General features: G+C 39.6%; 2 protein-coding genes across 3 annotated transcripts in view; one reads left to right on the forward strand and one right to left on the reverse strand.

Moving 5' to 3' along the window:
* Nucleotides 1-896: 896 nt before the first annotated feature.
* Nucleotides 897-18,196, reverse strand: LOC127573284 (bifunctional apoptosis regulator-like). The gene is given in 10 exon segments (XM_052021336.1): nt 897-1,673; nt 2,729-2,928; nt 5,354-5,530; nt 5,813-5,859; nt 5,862-5,956; nt 6,738-6,904; nt 8,334-8,532; nt 12,932-13,260; nt 13,764-13,878; nt 18,161-18,196. Coding segments are annotated over 9 exon segments (1,425 nt in total). The 5' UTR covers nt 13,782-13,878; nt 18,161-18,196; the 3' UTR covers nt 897-1,480.
* Nucleotides 18,197-22,405: 4,209 nt separating this feature from the next.
* Nucleotides 22,406-23,602, forward strand: part of parn (poly(A)-specific ribonuclease (deadenylation nuclease)) — a 117,733-nt gene continuing 116,536 nt past the window's right edge. The window contains exon 1 of one of the 2 annotated variants that reach the window (XM_052022417.1): nt 22,406-22,506. In XM_052022417.1, the coding sequence (XP_051878377.1) occupies nt 22,488-22,506 (19 nt within the window). In that variant the 5' untranslated portion in view covers nt 22,406-22,487. The remainder of the gene's footprint in view (nt 22,507-23,602) is intronic. The other variant, XM_052022418.1, reaches the window with a different exon arrangement.

Consider the following 23,602-nt stretch of genomic DNA (forward strand, 5'->3'; position numbering starts at 1 on the left):
TGGCATCTAAAGTACATTAAGACTGATAAAGAACAACCAACTACTAAAAGTGGAGAAAGAGGAAACTGGTTCTGCCTTTCATAGGAATGACCTTATGTCCATATGTCATACCTCTGAATTTAATACATGGGAGCTTGCTCACGTGTATGGGTGTCCGTAACCCATGGATAGCCTGTACTCACTTGCTGAATATTTAGCTAAGATTTTTCTGGGAAACATGAAGAATACATCTGTAGTATCCTTAAATGGTCTGCATGGCAATATCTGCCAATGTAGAAGGAATTTTAGTTGCATCATGCAGCATTATTAAACTCATTAAGTAGTCTGCTGCAAATTAGGTTAACTGTTAACCTTAAGATATACTGTACCTCTACAAAAAGAGTATATTTTTTAAAAAAAAGTAATTTTTGGGCCTGACGGGATGAAGGGTCTGCTTCAGAGGATTATTGTGAGCATGACATGACAACAACTCATCCCCACACCATTAACATCTTGCAATGCTTTGTGGAGATTTTAAAGTTTTCATTAATCAACACCAACTCTAAACGATGGCCTGCTCATCAATAAGTTTGTTTTCTATTTAAATCTGTAAAATCATGAAAAATAAAGTGAACTTCCTCTCTGACCCAACCTTGAAACATCAAACACACTTTTCTTTCAGTTGAGCTGGAAACTCCCATTTTATATCACATCTGAAGAGATGGATATGAACATGAATTTTGATCACTTGGACTTCATAAAACACAAACTTGCAGATATAAAAAAAAACTCAATTTAATCTCTTTTTGGAAGCTGATGGATTCACCAGTGGAAGAAACAAGATTAGATCACCATTCACATTTCAACCAGTTATTTCACTTCAACAGTATGCTATTCCAGTATGATTAACAATAAAAGAAATGCAAAAATAGAGTTTATTCGGCAAAAACGATTACAAAAATTCACATTTCTTATTTAACTTCAAAAGTTCAAATCAACTGTAAATAAATTATGAAGACAGGTGCTAAAATATCACTAACACTTTCCCCTTTATCCACACTTTGGATTGCGATACATGATGTACTTAGCCCTTGAGAGACAAGAAAATTCATGTGACCTGGCATGTGGTTTTGTAGAATCACGAGTATTACTGAATTACAAATGATAAAGCAATTACTTCTCTGAGTGAAGTTTGCAAGGAAAAGTTTGAGAAATGTAGGTTAAGAATTTATGCAAATTGGTACTTAAAGCCAATGTGCTAATTGCAGTAATGAGGACTGAAAAATACATTTACTGAATATTAATCTGACCACAGTTAAATGGAGGAAATGGTTGTCTCTGTACCATTAATTCTTCAAACTTCAATTATAGTCCTTTCTGAACCTTTTGCTGCAGTATCTAGCTGCAAGCTGTGAAAAAGTGTTTTTACAAATATGAACACTATTAATACTAGAATTTTAATTGGTTGCATTCAGCATGTTATGTGATAGCACCTTTTCAGTCACAAATGTTCAGTTTCCAAACGGCGCACTTCCTTGACCACCAGGTCGATATTTATGATGGGATTGAAGTACAGAGCCCAGTAAAATAAACAGTCACAAACAAACTGAGGAATTATCGGCCACAAAATAGCAACAAGGATTCCTTGGCTTGACACTTTCCAGAAATGGCTCCACATTTTCTGAGGGATGGTCCTAAAAGAGAACATTTCAAATTATTCTCATATTTTATGGGTAAAAAAAATGTTGGCATCCTTAAGGTTTAAAATGTATTGCAAATGAAGGATAGGAAGTTGAGCCCAGCTCAAAGGTTAAACAGGACTGCAAAAGCTACTTATTACCTGGTTCAGTCCAAGGTGCAGAGGGGAACAGAATCAGTTTGTAGCTGATAACTTTTGAAACTATGAATCATTTAAATCTTGATGTGAGTGATCCTGTCTACATCACAAATAATCAAGGGGTCAAAAGAGATTATTTACATAAATAATGAAAGCCACACCTGGGCTACAGAAGGGGCATGGATGAGTTGAAGACTTGTCACAAGACATTCACGTGGGAGGAGGAAGATTAGCTACTGGAGGCTTATTGTACTTGGATAGTAGGAAGGGAAGCTTGGACATTGGAAAATGATAAACTTAAGTGTCAAATGCAAGTTATTCAAGGATAAAGGTAGATATGTATCACATAAGAAATAGTTGTAGGCCAACTGGCCCCTTGTTCCTGCTCTGCCATTCACCACTGATCTCTTACATAGATCTCACTTTTCTGTAGTAACACCACATTTCTTTATTCCCTCAACATCCAAAAATTTTATAGAACAAAACTCACATAAGTTTACATTCATGATGATGGCCAGGCTGATTTTGGCAAAGGTGTAGTTTTACAGCTTATTTGAGCAGAATAGTTAAGATAATATTTAGGAACAGAAGGTGGAAAGATTCTTTATCATGGCAAATATTTAGACCAACATCAGAAAATTATGAAGTATTAAAAAAGGAAATTCTAAATAGCTCCAGTCACTTGTTGTTGAAAAGTTGTGATTCTACACCCCTCCCCCAAAACAAAGATAACAGAAGACGAAGTAAATCAGACCTCAATAAATTATTTGCAGAACTCCATTAATTTCTTATTTGACATCCAAAGAGATAGGACTAAAAGGTATTTTAGACTAGAAATTCCATACAAAGTTTGGTTACATATTCAAGGTACACAAGAAGAGTTCTCAATAACAAGGTCAACCTTTTAGTTACCTGAGTCCTCCTCTTGACCAAAGTCTCCAGAACGCAAAACCTTCCAGGACAGACAGAAGCATTGCATTGACAATTATAAAACGCGATGTCCAGTAGTGCATGTCCAACCAATCCCATGCAAATTCGGCAATTAACTGATACGGTATCAGGAAGTATTTCACAAGGAATTCAGCCCACTGCTTCAAGCTGATGTCATCAGACTTTGAAGAGAAAGTTTGTCAAAGTAACTGCACATATTCAGGAAAAAGAGTTCATATAATTCAAAATCCATTTCACAAGAGATTAATTCAGCAGCTCAGAGATTAATTCTGCATTGGCAACCACTTATACTTTTAAACAAAATGACAGGAGAACAAGGAGCTCATCAATTATTTTCTTGTTTAACAGTCAAATCATAATTAAAAAAAATGTAGTTACATCTCCTCCACTGTCAATCTCATTAGTTACCTTAGGCTGAGGGCAGACAGTACTTCTGTTGGAAGCCAAAGAGACAAAAGGCAGGGATATGGGGCTGCAACAATTGAGGGAATGAGTAGATGGAAGATTTAGGCTCTTTGTGGCTTGTTGTTGTTGGTTGGGGATTACCAGGCCAGGAGATCATTAGGGTGTTGAAAGAAGCAGAGGTTAAATATGGAGAGAAATATTACAGTCCTCAAACTTATAAAGGGGATGGTTTAAAGTCAATCTGCAAGGGGGAAGATGCAAGACACCACTGGGTGATCAATTTAAAAGTGAGTTTAATTATTTCAATGTTCTTTTTATTGATACAAATGAAGATGTGGTTATCATATAACCTATCACAACTCTTATGCTGACAAGGATGCAAAAAGCATTCATGGTGGCCAAATTCCAGATTAGATTCTTGTTGGTGATATCTATCTCAGCATCACAGAATTAACTAGGACGATTATTCAAAAGGGACAAGAATCATTTTTATAGATGCAAAAAGATTAGAGGGTGTTTTGATCAAATCCAAGTTTATTGTATCACAAACAAGGGATGCATTCTCTTGAAAATGCACTTAACTTAATCCAGATCATCCAACTTTGAGCTCAAGGCTCTAGATTCCAGCATCTGCAGTCCTTTGTTTCTCAATTTTGAGCTCAGATGGGGAAGGATACACTACAGGCAAAACACAAAAGTTCAAGGGTAGAACTGAGCAAGAGTGGAAAAAGAGCAGCAGTTATCAAGGAGCTGTTCAGTCTTTCAAAGCAGTTAATGGCATCTCAAAAAAAGGTAAAAAAATAATCTAGGTTTTAAAAACCTTGAGCTCAGTGTTTGGGCTGCATCATATTTGGGAGTGAGATTTCCAGTCTTGTGCACAGGTGACAGGCTCCCAATCTCCTGCTAGGGAATTGCACGAGTTTAAAGTTTAAATTCCTTTTTTGATGATGGGTAGTGTACAGTGCAGAGCTTTTCTATAGGCTGCCCTCAGCATTAATAGCTCAATGTTGGGACAAAGCACGCGGCTATAAATGCAGCCATCAAATGATAGGTGACATGGCATGCTTCCACTGCCTCAACAGCAGGGAGAATATAGAAGAATGGATGTGCTCTTATTCAAATGAAAGGCCTAATGTACTTCACAATACAAACAAGCAAGCAGATGCCGAGCCAGGAAAAAAGATTTTATTAACAGTAATGGGAGTCTATTCAAAAATATTTTTTTGAAGTTGAAGACAATACTTAAAAGCTAAGACAGACATTTATTCCTTTTGGAACATCCTAAAACACTGCAGCAAATGACAACTTTTCCAACATTATTTCAGCTACATTTTAAATGAGCAGCCAAACTGGATGCAGCAAGTTCTCAAAAGCAGCAATTAGATGCAAAAATCAAAATGTTCTCAAAATATTGATCAAGGATAAATATTGGCCAAGAAGACTGAGAATCATTCCCTTCTCTGTACTGCCAGGAGATCTTTTATATGGCTTAGAGGGGTTAGATGGAGCCACTGTTTAACATCTCATCTGAAAGGCAACACACCCGAACATGCAGCACTCCCTCAGGACTCGGAGCATCAGCCTGTACTCCTGTGTCCAGGTCTCTGCAGTGCAACTTAAACCCATAGTCCTCTGTCCCAGAAACAAGAATGCTACCAATCAGGATGCAGCCAACATTAATTGGAGATTGAAAGTATGACTGAGGTAGTGAAAAAAATCAGTAGATCATTCCAGAGTGGATATAGGGCTAATTTTTCTTAAAGTAATGATTTGAAACAACGTAGGAATTTATAGGGGATTCAACTACCATTTCTCTATGGCAAAAATACCATTTCTCTATGGCAAAGATGACTAGTTCAAAGTTAAAACCTTGGAGTTGCCAATTGATGCTAAAGCTGCAGATAGGAGTACCATGCAGTTCTCGTCCTACAAACCTGATGAGTTAATTTACTCAGTTTGTCTTCTGAATGTGTATCATAAATGCAATCCTGGTGCCACGTAGAGATGCAAAAGGAAAGAACTTGCAAGATTCAGGCAATAATCACAAAAGGAATTACTTTTCACACTTCTGGATCAGTATTAGTTTATGTGCAGTGATCAACTGAGAACATTAATCTAGCATTAAATCACTAAATAAGTAAGTTTTAACTAATTATTTCACTGAAGTAACAAAATGTTTACCCAATACTTGCGAAAAATATCTGCATCCTCTGTCATCTCAGTCTTCTTAGGAGAAATGGTGTGGATGAGAGGCAGAAATATTTCTGAGTAATCAAACAGGTAGAGATACAGCATGGTCAGCCGTGGGGAGCTCTTCAGTGCATACAGCAGAAACAGTGATTTGCCTACATGCATTGCCTGAAAAAAATATTTGTATTCCAAGCAAGCAGAGAAGAAAAAAATTACTGACTTAATTTTAAACAGTTAGAACTATTATATGTAATCAGTTACAATATGCATCTTAAGAATATCAATTGAACAGAATACAGAAGCACAGTTACGCATCTCAGAAAAACTTCATGTGACACAGTTTTAGACTAACAAAATTGAATCCTTCATCATTAAGGCACAAACAATTCATTGCACCAATAGCAGAAAAGATGACAATATGCAGACTGTTTCACTTCAAAAAGCACTTACCTTGTATTCCCACAGATTCTGGGGAGGTTTGACTCCAAGTGCTTTACATTGTCCAGTTCCATTAGAATAGCTTTCCTATGAAGTTCTCTCTCAATGTTGAAAGGAGGCTTTGAGAACTCTTCTTCACCTAGAGTAAGCAATAACCTAAAGATACATATAATGGAAAAAAAAGCTTTTAAATAAAAGATCTAGACCAGAGATTTCACTCTAATGTAAATTAAAAGAAAAACTTGCACTAATGACTTTAACATCCCTTTTAGATCCAAGATGCTTTATAACCATGATAAGAATAAGTCTTCAGCCAAATCAATCTCACACTGGTATTTAAAGCTACCACCCATTATATTGCAGTAGTCTAATAGTTTGATTTAAAACTTAATAGGGTCAGTTATTATTAATTTCCCTTAGAATAAGATCAAATCCAATTAATAATCATTCAAATTTGTCTAATTTTGATTTCCTTCAACGAATGAATTGTATTCAAGTCCCAAACTTTTGGGTGACAAAGGGTCTTCCAAAAACTGGCAACAGTGGAAATAAACAGAAAACCAAGCAACCAGGATTTTGATGAATAAAGCTTTATACAAGTTCTTCTGATCACAGCCTTGCCAACATAAACTGTTACATAACAGGAAATATCTTTAGTATGGGAACTTTCTCCTGTGAGCCCCACCAAGCAAGAGCACGGGATGAAGAGACCGCTATCTAGTATTAGAAGAGTTTGCTATTTGCATTGGGCAAGAAACTGCATTTCAAATTCTATGAAGTGAAGTGAAGAGAAACAGTATGATATGGTGGGAACAATAGGTCAGAAGCATTCTCTAGAAATTGCTCTAAATGTTAGTTTTCAGAAGTACCCAGGGTCCAAGTCCTCAATTACACTAAAGAAAATGACCTCCCACAGCTAAATTTAAGTAAACCTTACCTTCCATTAACTTCCTCCTCTAGAAACCTGTCTTTGTAAACAGTAGCCCATTGACCCAATTGCTCTAACCAGAGAGTCACTTCTTTTGCAGTCCATTTAGTCACAGGTTTGTGTACGAGAAGATCTTGTTCAGATTCTCTGCTCCAGAGATAAACTAGAAATACTACCTGCACAACAAATAATCAGTACAAGGGAAATCAGTCACAGTACAAAAGCAAAAAAAACTGCACACATGCTAGAAATCAAAAAAGGGTGTTTTAGATAAATGATAACAGTCACTCTCTGCATGGACGAGACAAATACTAAACTTGTGATTAGACCCGGGTTCAATTCCAGCCACTGTCTGCAAGGAGTTTGTATGTTCTCCCCGGGTCTGCGTAGGTTTCCTCCCACATTCCAAAGACGTACGGGTTAGGAAATCGTGGGCATGCTATGTTGGCGCCGGAAGTGTGGTGACACTTACAGGCTGCCCCCAGAACACTCGACACAAAAGATGCATTTCGCTGTGTTTCAATGTACATGTGATTAATAAAGAAATCTTATATCATCCAATGAATTTAAAGATAAACAACTAAATCTATCGTTAGGCCACGGTTTTTGCTTGAGCATACACAATCCCGTTTTCATCTCCTCCTAGATATAAAAGTGATAAAATGTGGCATATCGATTCTGATAAAAGAATATGTAGGCATTTTCAAATCAGTTTATTAGAATCAGTGAAACATAAAACAAACTATACTCTAAAAGATTAGGACTGAAGATAATTACAGTCAACACTACTCAAGTGAAAGCTTGACAGCTATTAAACAACTAAGGGAATAGAATCTCCATGCACCAATCCGTTATTCATCTTTTGCCAGAGGCTATTAAGTGAATAAACAATTAACTTTAAAAGCAAAATAGCTTGGATGCTGGAAATCAGAAATATAAAAATGACAGCAACTCAGGGAGAGAGAAAAACACTTCACTGGAACTCAAAGTTGCACAAAGGCCAATGTCTTACATCTTTTATTTGCCAATTCACATGTTAAGTTCTTTTAGTAAGAGCCTTTATCCAAGTGTGAAATGGCCTGCTAAACAAATTCAATGAAGTTATTGAGTCCTTTTCACTTCTTCAGATGCTGGGATCGAGAACATTTGCCAGTATGTATGACCAATATTAAAAAAACGTTTTAATCCAAAAAATATATATACGATTATGACCAATTTTATAGCACTTAAAGTTGTAATCCACTTTGAGTTTCTAAACAAGGTTGATGCAATAGTAAAAACAGATAAAAGAATTATCAAGCAGTAAATAGTAAACAGATAAAAGGATTGGCAAAATATTGCAGAAAATTCTGTTTATAAGTGCATACTTTCTGGTCAAAATAGGGTATTGACCTCTCTCTCATGCATCAATAAATTTATAATCAGATAAATAGCTTGCAAAAGAAATAAGAATCTATGTCATTAATTTCAAAAATCTGGGCCCAGGTCAATGATTATCTATCCACTTATCTGGAATTTAAAACTTTACTGAAGTTGAGGGGCCAGATGACCTACTCCTGCTATTTTCTTGTGTTCTTATAAATGAATTCCAAAACACACACTCACTGCCACACAGGTTAGAGAAGTTAGTACTCCTGAGAAAAAGCCACCTCCTCGTCGCCATTGCGCTGATTGGTTGACAACTCTTGACTGCTCACTGCCAAATTTCTCGAAACCCAAAATGCTATTTGAGATTTTTATGTTGTTCTGCGTCTCCTTCCGTCGTCTCTTGACATCATCAGGGAACAGCTTTTCAACAGCATCTCTAGAAAGATACAGAAGAAAGTAGAGCCAAAATGATAACTCAAGTATCTGGAAACAGTTGGCTGTTTTATTTTAATGTATCTAAAGGACAGGTGATGAGGCGACAAAGAGATTAATTAAGAAACAGTCTAATATTTATAAAACTGCAACTGTTTGGCAAACACTTTTTTGGGTGGCAAGCTTGGGAGGGTGTATCGAAGTATCCTTGGTGAATGGCTGCAATACATTTAGATGGTGCCGCTACTACATAGAGCTTGGTAAAAGGAGTGAACGATTAGGGAGGGAAATAGAATGCCAATCAAGAGGGCTGCTTTCTTTTGGCTGGCGTTGAGCTCCTGAATGTTCTTAGATCGGCACCCATCCTAGCAGGTGGAGAGTATTTCATCATACTCCCGGTGATTCACTTCCCAAAGCCTTTCTGCAAGGCATTTGCTACAGGATATCCAGGTTCTGACCCATTCTTGTAACCACAGTATGTTTTGCAGCTGGTCTAGCTCATTTTCTGATGAGTGGTGATCCTTAGGATGTCGATAATGGGAGACCCAACAATGGTAATCCCATTGAATCTCAAGTGCAGATGAATATACTGTCTAGCTGAAAATGGTCATTGCCTGGCATTTGTGTGTTTGTCAAGGTCATGCTGCACGGGTGCATGCATGGATGGGCTGCTTCATTTTCTGAGGAATTGCAAATAGGATTAATTATTTTCCAATCATCAGTGAACATCATTACTTTTGGCCTCCTGACAGAGAAATCATCGAGGATACAGCTGATGCCGGCTGGGCCTAGGTCACTGTCAGGAACAACTGCTGAGATGATTGACCTCCAACCATCTTCCTTTGTGTAAGACTATTCAGTAGAGAATTTTCCCCTTGAATTCCACCAACTTTAGTTTTATCTTGAATCTTCGATACCTCACTCAAGCTAAAGGTACCTTGATATCAGGGGTTGTCACTCTCACCTTGCCTCTGGAATTCTGTTATTTTGTTCCTGTTTGGATCAAAGGTCTGGAGCAGATGGTGATATCCAAAATGAGTTATCAGCGAGATTATCACCACATATTACTGTTGTTGACACATTCCACTACTTTGTTGACAAGTGAGAATCATAGAGTTATGCAGCATGGAAACAGGGCTTTCGGCCCAACTTGTCCACGCCGACCAAGATGTCTGTCTGAGTTGCCCCATTTACCCATGTTTGGCCCATATCCCTCTGAACCTTTACTATCCACATACCTGTCTAAATAGGTTTTAAACATTGTAATTGTACCCACCTCTACAGCTTCCTTTGGCAGCTCATTCCATATACCCAACACACTCCATGAAAAAGTCACCCCTCAGGTCCCCTTTAAATGTTTCCCTTCTCACCTTAATCCAGTTACCCTGGGAAAAAGACTATGGCCATCCACCTTATCTATGCCCCTCATGATTTTATGTACCTCAGCCTCCTATGCTCCAGGGAAAAAATATACCAGCCCCTCCTTATAACTCAAGCACTCCAGTCCCAGTAACATACTTGTAAATCTTTTCTGCACCCTTTCCAGCTTAATGGCATCCTTCCTATAGCCGGGTGACTAGAACTGCACACAATAATCCAAGTGTGGTCTCACCAACAATTTGTGCAGCTGCAACATGATGTCCCAATTCCCGTACTCAATGCCCTGACCAATGAAGGCAATTGTGCCAAATGCCTTCTTCACCACCCTGTCTACCTGTGTCACTACTTTCAGGGAACTATGTACCTGTACCCCTAGGTCTCTCTGTTCTACATCTTTCTGCAGGACCCTACCATTTACTGTGCAAGTCCTGCCCTCATTTAACTTGACCAAAATGCAACACCCCACACTTGTCCAAGTTAAATTCCATCTGCCACTCATTGGCCCACTTCCCCAATTCACTAGATCCTGGTCTAATCCTAGGTAAGCTTTTTCACTATCCACACCACCACCAATTTTGGTGTCATCTGAAGACTTACTATTCATGTTAACAACATGGTCAATCCATAAGACTCATGGGACACTAAATAAGCCAGACCGTCTCCTTTACGGAGTGAACGTACCTAGGCAATTTTCCACTTTATTGGGTAGATGCCAGTGTTGCAGCTGTACTGAGAAAATTGGCTCCTTCTGGAGACTTCAGCACTACAGTCAAAATGTCATCAAGGCCTTGAATGAAGCAAGTCAAATTAGCTGGAATTTTTTTTTGATGGCAAGGATTTCAGGAAGAAGCTAAATAGATCAATCTGACACTTCCAGCTGAATAAATTCACAAATGGGAGACAAGTTTCTTGTTCTTCAAAATATTTCTACCTCAAAAGGCAAACAAAGTTTCTGTTAAGTGGTTCATTCTAAAGACGGCATCTCCTAGATTGTAGTATTCCTTCAGTCAAACTTTGAATTATTGGTCTAAATTGCACGTTAAAGTCTCCAATATCTGACTTGAATCGACAATCTTTTGACTCAGAGCAAACTGTGTCAACTGAACCACAATTGATATTTAAAAACCAGATTAAAACTCAGCAAAATAAAAACAGGTACTTGTTCCAAAAACAGACATTTAATCTAACTAGCCCATGGGAGCATTTACTCTCCACTCTTCCTTGGTAAACCTTATAATGAAGGTTGAAAGGCAAAGTTACAAATCCAAACTTTGAAAGGAAAGCATTTTTATGCTACAGTCCTCCAGCTGCTGAAAGCCTCAATACTCATTGACTATATCAATAACTTAAACGACCAATTGACTAACAATGAAATTAGACAAACTAGTTTAGAGAAGTCTCACATTATAAGATTGAGAATGCTGACATCTTAGAATAAAGATACAATGGACTATAATGTACTAATGACAATAAAGGAGGTTAGTGAGACTTTCAGTTCCATTACCCAGAATAAAATTGCTTATTTAGTGCCATGCATGAAGTGTAAATATCCTTATACTCAAATATTAGAACATTGGTAAGTTAGTTTTCAGCAACTGCCAAATCTTCCAACCATGAAATCTCATAAGATTTTCAATATTTTCTGATTAAAATGAATCCCTTCCAGACAAACATGTCCAGATTCACGGGTAGGTAATAAAATTTATCAAAGTAAGAACCATTAGAACTGACACACTGATGATTGGTACTAGACATAATGGTTTGAGCAGTGTACTTTTCCATAGAACAGTGGCACTAAATTGTGTCCATCATTTTTGATAAAATTTGCTCATTTGCCATGTGTTACTATGACACATATAAAAATAGCTGCATTGAGATATAGCTTCAGCTTGTTTCCAGCAAAAAAAATGCTTTAAAAATTGGACAGCGGTACAACATTATAAAGAAACAAAACATGAAATACAATTACTGTTAATATTGTTATGGGATGGTTAAACCTAAAACAATGATGACTTCAGACACACAAACCCAAGTTAACTCTGTTGAACAGTATCAAATTTGCAAGATAAGATGGACTCTTGACCTCACAATCTACCCCATTATGACCTTGCACCTTATTGTCCATCTGCACTGAACTTTCTCTGTAACTGTAACACTTTATTCTGCAATTCTGTATTATTTTATATCTTGTACTACCTCAATGCAAGAACCATAGAACAATACAGCACAATACAGGCCCTTTGGCCCACCATGTTGTGCTGACCTTTTAACCTCACTTAAGACTATCTAACCTCTTCCTCCCACATATCCCCCTATTTTAAATTCCTCCATATGCTTATCTAACAATCTCTTGAACTTGACCAACGTATCAGCCTCCACCACCACCCCAGGCAGTGCATTCCATGCACCAACCACTCTCTGGGTGGAAAAGCCTCCCTCTGATGTCTCCCTTGAACTTCCCACCCATTACTTTAAAGCCATGCCTTTTTGTATTGAGCATTGGTGCCCTGGGAAAGAGGCACTGGCTGTCTAATCTATCTATTCCTCTTAATATTTTGTACACCTCTATCATGTCTTCCCTCATCCTCTTTCTCTCCAAAGAGTAAAGCCCTAGCTCCCTTAGTCTCTCCTCATAATCCATACTCTCCAAACCAGGCAGCATCCTGGTAAATCTCTTCTGCACCCTTTCCAACACTTCCACATCCTTCCTATAATGAGGCAACCAGAACTGCATTGATCTGTATGAATGGCATGCAAGACAAGTTTTTCACTGTACCTTGGTACATGTGACAATAATAATAAAGCACAATCATAAACCAAACCAAGCAAAAGCCAGCTAATGGAAAAGTATTGAACATCGCCAATTCCATTGCACCATACAACAAGCAAAAAAATGACAAGAGAAAGACATTTCCAAAAATGCATTGCTTTGTTGCCTTTAACTTTGATTCATTTATCTTAATTTCAGCTTCTGAAAGACATTGTTTATGTGTAGGCTAGCTCCATGTAAAATATAACTATACCTTAAGACAATGTTGACTTTAGGAAATCCCTCCCATTTTTCTCTGCATTCTGGGCATTCCATTTTCTTGGAAGCGTCCCACCACAGTGCTAAGCAATGTCGGCAGAAACTGTGTCCACAGTTCAAAGTAGTTGGATTTACCAATATTTCATAGCAACAGTGACAGGAAAATTCACTGGCAGACAGCTGACAGGATGGTTCTGGTAACATGCTGACGTCCAACTCCTCATACTGTTCCTTGCATTTTTGCTCATTACGTAATCCTACATCACCCTCCATTCGATTACAACTGAGACTTCGCAAACCTGATTTTCTTCTTTCAGCATTAGCCTGTAATGAAAAGTGTATTAGAATATATATTAACTGCATTATCAACTAAGATAAAGTGCTTCATTCAAAGAGTTGTGACAGTTTGTATCTTTGAAGATTCACTTTCAAGCACTTTGTGCCCAAGCTTTCATAAACATTACAACATCCGGATAAAGAACTCCCCCAAATGAATGAAGCCAAGAGTCACTGCCTGATGACTCATGGGTACAACCAGCCCCTAGACTAGAGAAATAGAAATTACTTATTTTTAAAAAAAACTCTTTCTGAAACAATTATGTACTTCCAGATCATGATTGAGGCTGGTTAATAGCACCCAGGCTATCCCGACTGGCAAAATTGTGCTGGTTAATAGCGCGAGTTGATGCTTCCAATTCCCATGCTATCCCTTCTGGATAATTGTACAGTGAATACAAAAGCATGCAAATTCAAGTGCTCTATGAAAGGTTCAATGAATCTGATAATATCTGGGCTATCACGAGCAAATATAAATACTACTGGATTACCATGAAAACACAGATCATCTCGTGATGTTCTACAGGGAAGGCAATTTACCAGCCTAAACTGATGTTTGTGACCATTCCACATTGCAGAGATGACTTTATGCTCTTGAAGAAGTTGCTGTGGAAACAGAATTGCTCAAATAACTCCTTTGAGGAGTCAAAGGTTTTGAGATTTATATTGCACGTTTAATGTGCCAAAATGTCCAAAGGAACGTCACAGGAGGGTTATCAAACAAAACTGAATCAAATAAATTATTATGGCAGACGACCAAAAGCTTGTTCATAGACAGAATTCAAAGAAGAAATGTACTACTGGATAGCACTCACACTTCAACAACCTACTTAACTATGCCCTGTTTTAGTCCATCAGAACCTTTTGGGTTCAGAGCTCATGATGACTTTGGTTGGAAGTAAGATGACAAACTATTTGCTAACAATTACACTGTACACTGTCCCACTTGCAACACCTCAGATGATCATGCAGATCATGCCATCATTCAGTGCCTGATCAGCATTCAGGCTGGGCAGATGACAAACATTTATACCACAAAAGTGCAGGGCAATGAGCATCTCCAACAAGAAAGAGTCTAAACATCTTTTCTTGACAATCAGCAGCATTACCATTGCCTCCAAAATTCTAGTAATCACAGATGACCAGAAAATTTACTGGACTGTCAACACAAATACTTAAAAGCACAAATCCTGTGGCAGGTGATTTACTTACACAAAGCATTTCCACTATCTTCAAAGGCACAAGTCAGGAGCATCAGGGCATACTATCCAAAAGCTGGCGAATACTGCTCCAATAATACTTGAGAAGCTTGACACCATCTAGGATAAGGTTGCCTGCTCATCTGTCAACTTGAACAAATATTCCCTGGCACCGGTGCACCATAATTGCATTGTGAACTTTACAAAATGCACCGTAGCCACTCACTAAGACTTCTCCACAGAAACACACAATGCCAAAGCTTTACTGCCGAGAAGAACAAGGATCAATGGCACACAGGAGTAATTCTTATACTCCCTCCAAATCACACTTCATCCCCATTTAGAAATGTATTGCTATTACTTCATTGATATTAGGTCAAAATCCTGGAATTCTCTACCTAACAGTGCTGTTGAAAGTACCTTCATGGACTACAACAGTTCAATACAAGAAGTAGCTTAAACAGCTAGTGAAGTGTTTTTGATGTATACACCAATTTTAAAGTGCTTGTGATGTGTCTTATCATTGCTGCAATGGAAACCAAGAAAAATGCTATGAAATAAATATAACATAACTATTAAAATGATGCAAGGTTGAGAATGAAAAGCATGATAGTCATACAAGTCAAAAATAATGGTAAATGCAAAGAGTGAGCTGAAAGAGCAATGTGTTTAAAACTTGAGAACATGAAAGTCACGTTACTTACTTAGACTCATGGCCTGTGATGTTACGTTGGAAGCAGACAAATAGCCTGGGACAGAGTAAGTAAATGAAGTCTGCCAAGAAGGCACAACTGAAGTATGGTACTTGAAACAAATTGGGTCAGGACAATGATTAAGACATTGAAAGAACAAAAGATGAGTTGAAACATTCAAAAGAGACGTTACCAAAGCAAGCAACATTTGCGACAAAATTCTAGACAATTGGCCCAGTCTTCGAGAGAGTAAAGAATGATGATAAGGAATGGCTCCATCTGCAAGAGATGGCGCTAGTAATAAATGAAAGAAATGAATTTTTGAAAGGAATGGGTAGATTAAATGAGAGAGAGAGAGAGAGAGAGAGAGGGAGGGAGAGAGAGAGAGCGAGCGAGCGCAAGTACAACTAGAAAAAGAACCTTCAGTCAACAAGACACAGTAAGAGCTCTGCACCAGAGTTGCTCAGAAAGCAGGTCTCTGAGATTTTAAAGAACATACCAAGACTTTCATCTTTGTTAAGTATTGTTTCTTTGTACTACATGCAACTTATTTAATAAATCCACTGTGCTTGTAATTAATAAAATTGTACCCATAGTTTGTAGACAAGCCATTTGAGTTAGGTTAAATTAAATACAAATTTTACATCACCACTACCTTCAAGGCCAATTGTAAATGAGCAGTAAATACCTGAAGTGTCAGTAAGACCGATATTCCATGAATTAACCTTTTGTTAAACAATCATTTACGTCCATGTTTCCTTCAGTCAACTTCACATGATAACACCATGCAACTCATCCCAAAAAATCTCAGTTTTTCACAAGAAAAACTCCTACAAAAATGATACATGTAAAAAATTGGTAGTAAACATCCCAACTAAATTCAAAAGGTATGCCATTAAATGATATAGGTAGCAGCACAAATCCATATCACTTTTAAATAACCACCTAAAAAAGTGGCCTTTTTTAATGGATGAATTATTCTACAATCTCCACTCAAAACATTAACATTGCATATTTTAGTTTGACTACGAAGTACACTGGTACTGTAGGATTTTTTGTTTACAATGCATTATAAAATATAGACCCCCTTGGCACTAAAATCATGATCATAGTATGCATCACATTCAACCCAGAGACAATGTTAGTTTTTAGTATTCAGTCCTTTCATGCACTTTCCCCAATAACCCTGCAAGTTATTTTCCTTCAAATGGCTGAAATCTCTGACTGACTGCTTCCTTCTGTCTCACAGACAGCAAGTTACACATCATTACCACTACAAAGTCATTAAAAGGGAGAGGAAGAAAAAAATGAGAAACATTTTTTTACAGCCAAAGGGTGGCAGAGAACTGGAACTTACTGCCCAAGAGAATGGGAGCAGCACAGACTCTCACCACATTTAAAAAAATTCCCAGTTGTGTAGTTGGGGTACCTTAACCTGAAGAGCTACAGACCTACAAGTGTATTACAGGTGGGATTACGCCGGGTAGCTCTTTTTTGGCTCACAAGAGTACAAATAGAAACAGAAGCCAATTGACCCCCATCCCTATCCCACCATGCCTGCTTTGCCATTCAGTAAAATCATGGCAGATCTTTTACTTCAGTGCCACCTTCCTGCAGTAAACCCATATCCCTTGATTCCCTTAATATCTAAAAAGCCATCAGTCTCTCTATCAAATATATGCAGTGTTTGAGCCTCTACCGTCTCTTAGACAGAGAATTACAAAGTATCACTATCCACTGTGTGAAGAAATTTCACCTCATCTCAGAATGGTTGATCCTTTTTTGAGACCATGACCCTTGGTTCCAGATCACGTCAAGTTTATTGTCATATGCACAAGTACATGTATGCACAGGTGCAATGAAAAACTTACTTGCAGCAGCATCACAGCCACATAACATTGGAGACAATACATTCACAAGGAAAAAAATTATACAAAATTACATGAGAAAGAACACCATTAGAACAAATTGGTTGTGCAGATTGGTTCAAGAACTGAATAGTTAAAGGGAAGTAGCTGTTCTTGAACTTGTTGATATGGGACTTCAGGTTTATTTACCTCCTGGTGGGAATCTTTGACGATAGATGCTGGCTTTTTGAGACAGCGCCTCATGTAGATACTCTCAATTTTTCTTTGGGGGGGGGGGGGAGGGAATATGCCCAAGATGTATTGAGCTCAGTCCACTACTCTCTGCAGTTTCTTATATTCCAGCACATCCAAACTGCTGCAGCCAGAGAGAACATCCACAATACTCTATCAAGCCCACACGAATTTTGTTTCGATGAGATCACCTCCCATCCCTTCTAATAGGCACAATCTGCTTAATCTCCCATAACTGGGCAACCACCCTATCCCAGGAATCAAGCTGGTGAACCTTTGTAGCACTTCTCTGTCATAGACATTAAGTATATGGACTGAGCTGCCAGGAGTGGTTGAGGCAGGTAAATTAATAACATTTAAAAGATACTTGGACCGGTACATGGAAAGGAAAAGTTTAGAGTGATATGGGCCAAACGAGGGCAAATGGGACCATCTTAGAATGAAATCTTGGTCGGCATGGACTAGTTGGGCTAAAGGTCCCCTTTCCATGCTCTATGACTCTAAGCGTATCCATTCTTTCATTGAACCTTTACACAGGTCCTGTCTCCCCAGTGCCCCACATAATGGCAGCAAGAAGTCTTTATACCTAAACCCAAATCATAAATTTTCAGTGATTCCCTCTGGGCTAGATGTATGCTTGCTTTCCTTCCATGCACAATCTGATTATAATCATAGAAAGCCACCACATCCAGTAACACATTAACAGATTCATGTTATTAAGTACACGAAGCAGATTTAAAGAGTTTAGAAAAGCGTGAACCATTTTTCCTTTGAATATCAGGCCAGAACCACTGTCTGCATAAGAATTAAAGAGTATAGTCCTCAGGTAATGTGGGCGAAGGTTGGCCCAGGCTTTCCCCAGCCACCGAGAGTCTCTTAGATATTAAAGCACAGGTACCTTTCCAGATAAATTCTCTTCTTCACCTCACACCTCGTCCCACTTCACGGTCCCAAATACGAGAGCTCGGCCGCCATTACCACTTCATCCAAAAAAAACCCTCCCCTGACAACAAACTGCCGCGTCACTCCCAGGCCGTCCTCTCATCCCATTGGTGGGTTGTCTTACAGGGCAGCCAATTACGGCCCGCGGCGGCGTCAGGGCCCGCCTTGGGCTCACGTCAATCAAATGCGAGCAGCTGCCCGCCACCAAGAGGCGAGAAGCCGCAGATTGGTTTCTTGCTCAACGCGATGACGTAATCCCAAATAGGGTGGGGTATCTCACTCTCCTGGATTCTGGCACTTAAACCAAAGCTTTGAATCTGGTCAGGGCTTTCCAATTGATCTGTGGCATGAGACACTAACTTTTGATGGCATTGAAGAATGGCATTTATTTTTATGGAGAGGTTGTGCCACAGTTGGTTGCATTTGAGTCAGAAGGTGCAAGTCCCAGTCCAAAGACCTAAGTACTAAAATCCATTCTGAGGGAGTTGGAGGTGAGGTGCAGCATTGTGAGGGAAATGGACTGAAAAAGTGTCAGGGCAATGTCGCACCCTCACCTGCACTGGGATTGACTCTGTTGTAGACCTGGTGGTTAGGATCATGACTTGCATGCCATCATGAAGAACCCTAAAATGGACGTGAATTTCTGCAGACGGCTGAATTTTGAGGAGAGTGTGCCACTGTTCCAGTTAGTGGAGTCAAAGGCTTTAGTGAAGATGAAAAAAAATATGTATAGTGGTCTGCATTGCTCTTGAAATTGACACACAGTAAAAAAACACTCGTCAGTCAGGAGAGACAGCAAGGCTGGACTAAAATGCTATTGTGGAATGGAATCAAGATCACATACAACAAGATATAGTCCTACTTTAGCAGTGTCAAGATGTTGAGAGCTCTCCAAAATACTTTCAGCATGTTCTATCTAAAATGTTTAACATTTGCAGTTTTATAGTTCTCCTTCACATTTTACAATGCATGGGGACAATATACCTCACTCACCAATTATCAGAATCCAACTTTGTAATAACATAAATCGATTCTGAATTACAAATCAGACAGCATTTCTCACATTTGTCAGCAACTTTGATCGTCATGTGATACAAAAAGTAAAATTACAGAATGGTCACAGTATAGAAGGAAGTCATTTAGCCCACCATCCATGCTGACTTCAAAGAGCAATCCAATTCAAGCCACTCCATCACATAGCCTGAAAATTTCTCCTTTCAGATACTTATCCAGCTCCCTTTTGAAAGCTACTGTTGAATTTGACTTCAGTGCTATACCTAGCAGTGCATCCAATACCCTTACCACTTTGCTATGTAAAAAAAATGTTTCCTCATGTCACATTTGGTTCTTAAGAGCCAATCACCTTTATTCTGTGTCCCTGGTTCCTGATTCTTCTACCCAGTAGGAATGGCTTCTCTGTCTATGTCCTTCATGATTATAAGTACCTCCATCAGACCTTGATGCCACCTTTTTTCCAAGGAGTACAACCTCCGCTTCTCCAATCCATTCCAGTCTATTTTGGATAAACCCCCATTATCACTACTTTTCTTTTGCAACATCTCTTTAGTTTCCCAGTAAGTTTGCTGCTCAATGTCTTTTCCACTTGTTGGCAGCCTATAGAATAATTCCAGTAATGTAATTACACTATCGTTTCTTAATTGTAAATGCCTGGATTCTGTCCCCAACTGTTCCAGGACATTCCTTTTCTCCAGCACTCCAATATTCTCCTCACTCGTCATTGCTACCCTTTCCCAACCTCTTGTCTTCCCTTCTCTACCTTTCTAAAATACTTAAATCCACAAATATTTAGAAATTATTCCAGCCCTGTCCTTCCAAGATTATATTACATTGACAACATCTAGGTAGGATTTTTGCCCACTAAACAGTTCACATGGATGAGGGTGTGGTCACTATATTCAAGGCTTACTACTTGCAGCGTGTAATGAGGCACATCATTTCAGAGTCGAGCAGCGATAACAAACTCAGCGTTCAAAATTTGGAAAAGGTAACATTGCAAGATAACTACAATTTCAAGATAGGATACAGCAGTGCCTCTTAAGATGATGTACACCATTCAACAATGAACCAGGTGTGGAAGAAACTATGACCAGAGTATCTGCATGAGTGTGTTTACAAGTCTGAAAATCTCCAAGTTGGCAACTGAGGCTGGGTTTGACGAAGTAAACCAAGATGATGTGGAAGAGTTACTGGAATTGTGTGGTGAAGAATTCACACAAAAGGATCTGTTAGAGCTTGAACAACAGAGGTCATAAGAAGGAGAAGAAGCTACCAGTGTACTGCTGTCACCATCAAAACGGCTCACTATGTAAAGGCTTTCAAGGCTTTCAGAAGCAAAAGCCATCTTCAAAGACAATAATTCCAGCATGGAGCACAGCATTCGATTTGGCCACAAAATGAAAGGTGCTCTGTTTCACTATGAGGAGCTTTATCAGATGAAAAAGAAGAGCACTGTCCAGGTGATTTTCTGTGTTTCATACAGCAATTTTAAATAAAAGTTTATTTATATTCTTAACAAATCTCAACTTTGCTTATAAAGAGGAAATATTACTCACAGTATTTATTTTCAACCTATTGACTCCACTTAAGAAATATCAGTATTGAAAGTAAGCAACATAAAAGATACAGATCAAACCCAGGTTCCTAGAGTTGTAAGGCACCCTACAGTTGCCTGAGAAGTTGAAGGACGTAGTTGGTTGCTGCATAGAACTACTCTGTTATACAGACTGAGAATCTAGTAGTTGAAAAACCCCATTATAACCAGCAATAGAATCCAATGGCACTAGAGTGGAGTAATTACACTGTTATTGGTTTGCAGAATTTCAATATTTATATGGACATAAGAATTTATTGGTCAAGGTGAATGCTGAGGGTGGATTTGAAAGGGAATGAAAGAATCACTTATAATTCTCAGCCTCTTAATTATGATATAACGGGACAATAATCCAGAAACAATATTGCAAAAAAAGTTAGCTGGTTGCTTACAATGTTACTTGGGCAAGAATCTAAAAATAGTTGGTTGATATTCCACAGCCAACTGTGATCCAGTTGGTGGTATTATCGGCTTTGAGTCAAAAGGTTATGGGTTTAAAATGTTAGCTGGTCACCTATGATTGAAGCCATACAACCAATATTATAATCATTTGAAATTGATACTGGGCTTCAGAGGAAGCCTTACAGTTTCACCTTTTCTCTAGAAATATCAGAAAGCAAATACGATCCTGGCACATGGGTGGGAAAGATTCAGAGGGATATGGGCTAAATATGGGCAGATGAGTCTAGCTTTGATGGGAATCTTGGTCAGCCATGACCAGTTAGGACCGTAGGGCCTGTTTTCCTTGCTGTATTACTCTATGACTCTAATAATTTCTAGCCCCATGTTCTTAAATATAAGGACATTGTTACTTGGGTAAGAATCTAAAATAGTTGGTGATATTCCACAGCCCCAGCTTGTAATCCAGTTGTTGGCATTATTGGCTCTGAGTCAAAAGGCTATGGGTTTAAAAAGTTAGCTGGTCGCCTATGATTGAAGCCATACAGCCAGTATTATAATCATTTAAAATTGATGCTGGGCTTCTGCAGAAGCCTCACAATTTAACTTGTTACTGGAAATGTCGGAAAGCAAATACAATACTGGAATAATTTCTAACCTGTTAAGACTATTGAACAGTCCCCTTATACAATGAGATGGACTCTGACCTCACGATCTGCCTTGTTGTGACCTTGCACCTTATTGCTCTGCACTTTCTCTGTAGCTGTGACACTGTAGTTACTGTTTTACCTGTACTACGTTAATGCACTCTGTACTAACTCAATGTAACGGCACTGTGTAATGAATTGACCTGTACGATCGGTATGCAAGACAAGTTCTTCACTGTACCTCGGTACAAGTGACAATAATAAACCAATACCAATAAATATAAGGACTTTGTTACTTGGGGACGAATCCAACGGTAGTTGGTTGATAGTCCGCAGCAAATTCTGATCCAGTTGTTTGGTATTATCGGCTCTGAGTCAGAAGGTTATGGGTTTACAAATGCTGCAAATGTTTCAGCAGGTCGGGCAGCGCCTGCAGTGGGAGGAAACACCCGGGGCTTGGCGGTCACTCAGCTCCACTTGAGTGACAGCAGCGGACCACGTGGGCTTTGTGTTCGCCGGAAGTGACGGAAGGAGGGAAGGTTTAAAGGGCAGAGGCTGAAGGCGGCCGGCGCTGTTCCTGTGCCTGGGTTTTCGGGGGGCGCTTTTTTTAATTTTCTCCCGCGGCCATGGAGATCACCAGGCAGAGTGAGGTGCGGGCAGGGAGGGGCCGAGCGGCCCCGGGGTGACGGGGAGGCCGGAGGTGGTCGGCGGGGGAAGGGGAAGGAGGAAGAGAAGGTCCACGGAACCTATCCGCAGGCCTCGGCGCGCAGGGGAGCTGATAAACCTGCGGCACCGCGGCCACTGGGCACCAGCGAAAACAGTCCCTGGGGGGCACCGGCGAAACAGTTCTGGGGGGCCGGGGGCACCGGCGAAACAGTCCTGGGGGGCACCGGCGAAACAGTCCTGGGGGGGGGGCACCGGCGAAACAGTCCTGGGGGGGGGGGGCACCGGCGAAACAGTCCTGGGGGGGGGGGGGCACCGGCGAAACCGCCCCCGCACCGCATCGTGCCCGGAGAGGAGAGCAGGAAACCCCCCCCCCCCCTCCGCATTAAATGTCTCCGCAGCAGCTGCTGGCGAGTCACCACGGCTCCCCCCACGTTGCACTGAAGCTTCCCCGTAATATGGGGCACCCACCCCTTACAGCAAGAGTCCTGATGCAGGGTTTCGACCCGAAACGTCCACAACTCCTACCTTCCCCCCCCCCCAAAAAAAATTGGTTTGATTCTCGGGGCTCTGCTTTATTTGAACTATTCTGTTAATGCCAGGCTGACAAAACATTGATTTGCCATTCATTTATCATCATCAGTGGTCCTGCAAGTACAACAGCTTCTTTCTGCCCTGCAGTGAATAGAACCAGTAGTAATCTTTCTTGTTCTTTCTAATTTTAAATTATAATTGTGCTGTTAAGATATTTTTTTCAGCTGATGTAATAAACAATACTGATGACTTTTGGGAAATGGAGTTTGTATGTTCTCCCTGGGTCTGTGTGGGTTTCCTCCGGGTGCTCCGGTTTCCCCCCACGTTCCAAAGACATACAGGTTAGGAAGTTGTGGGCATGCTATGTTGGTGCTGGAAGTGTGGCGACACGTGCGGGCTGCCCCCAGAACATTCTATGTAAAAGATTCACTGTGTGTTTTGATATACGTGTGACTAATAAAGATGTCTTAATACTGACAGGGTTGTTAATTGTACTCCGAAGAATAAAATAATATCTTTAATAACTGATAGGCTTCCTGTTGAC

This window comes from Pristis pectinata, chromosome 8, assembly GCF_009764475.1.
Source record: "Pristis pectinata isolate sPriPec2 chromosome 8, sPriPec2.1.pri, whole genome shotgun sequence".
Lineage (NCBI taxonomy): Eukaryota > Metazoa > Chordata > Chondrichthyes > Rhinopristiformes > Pristidae > Pristis > Pristis pectinata.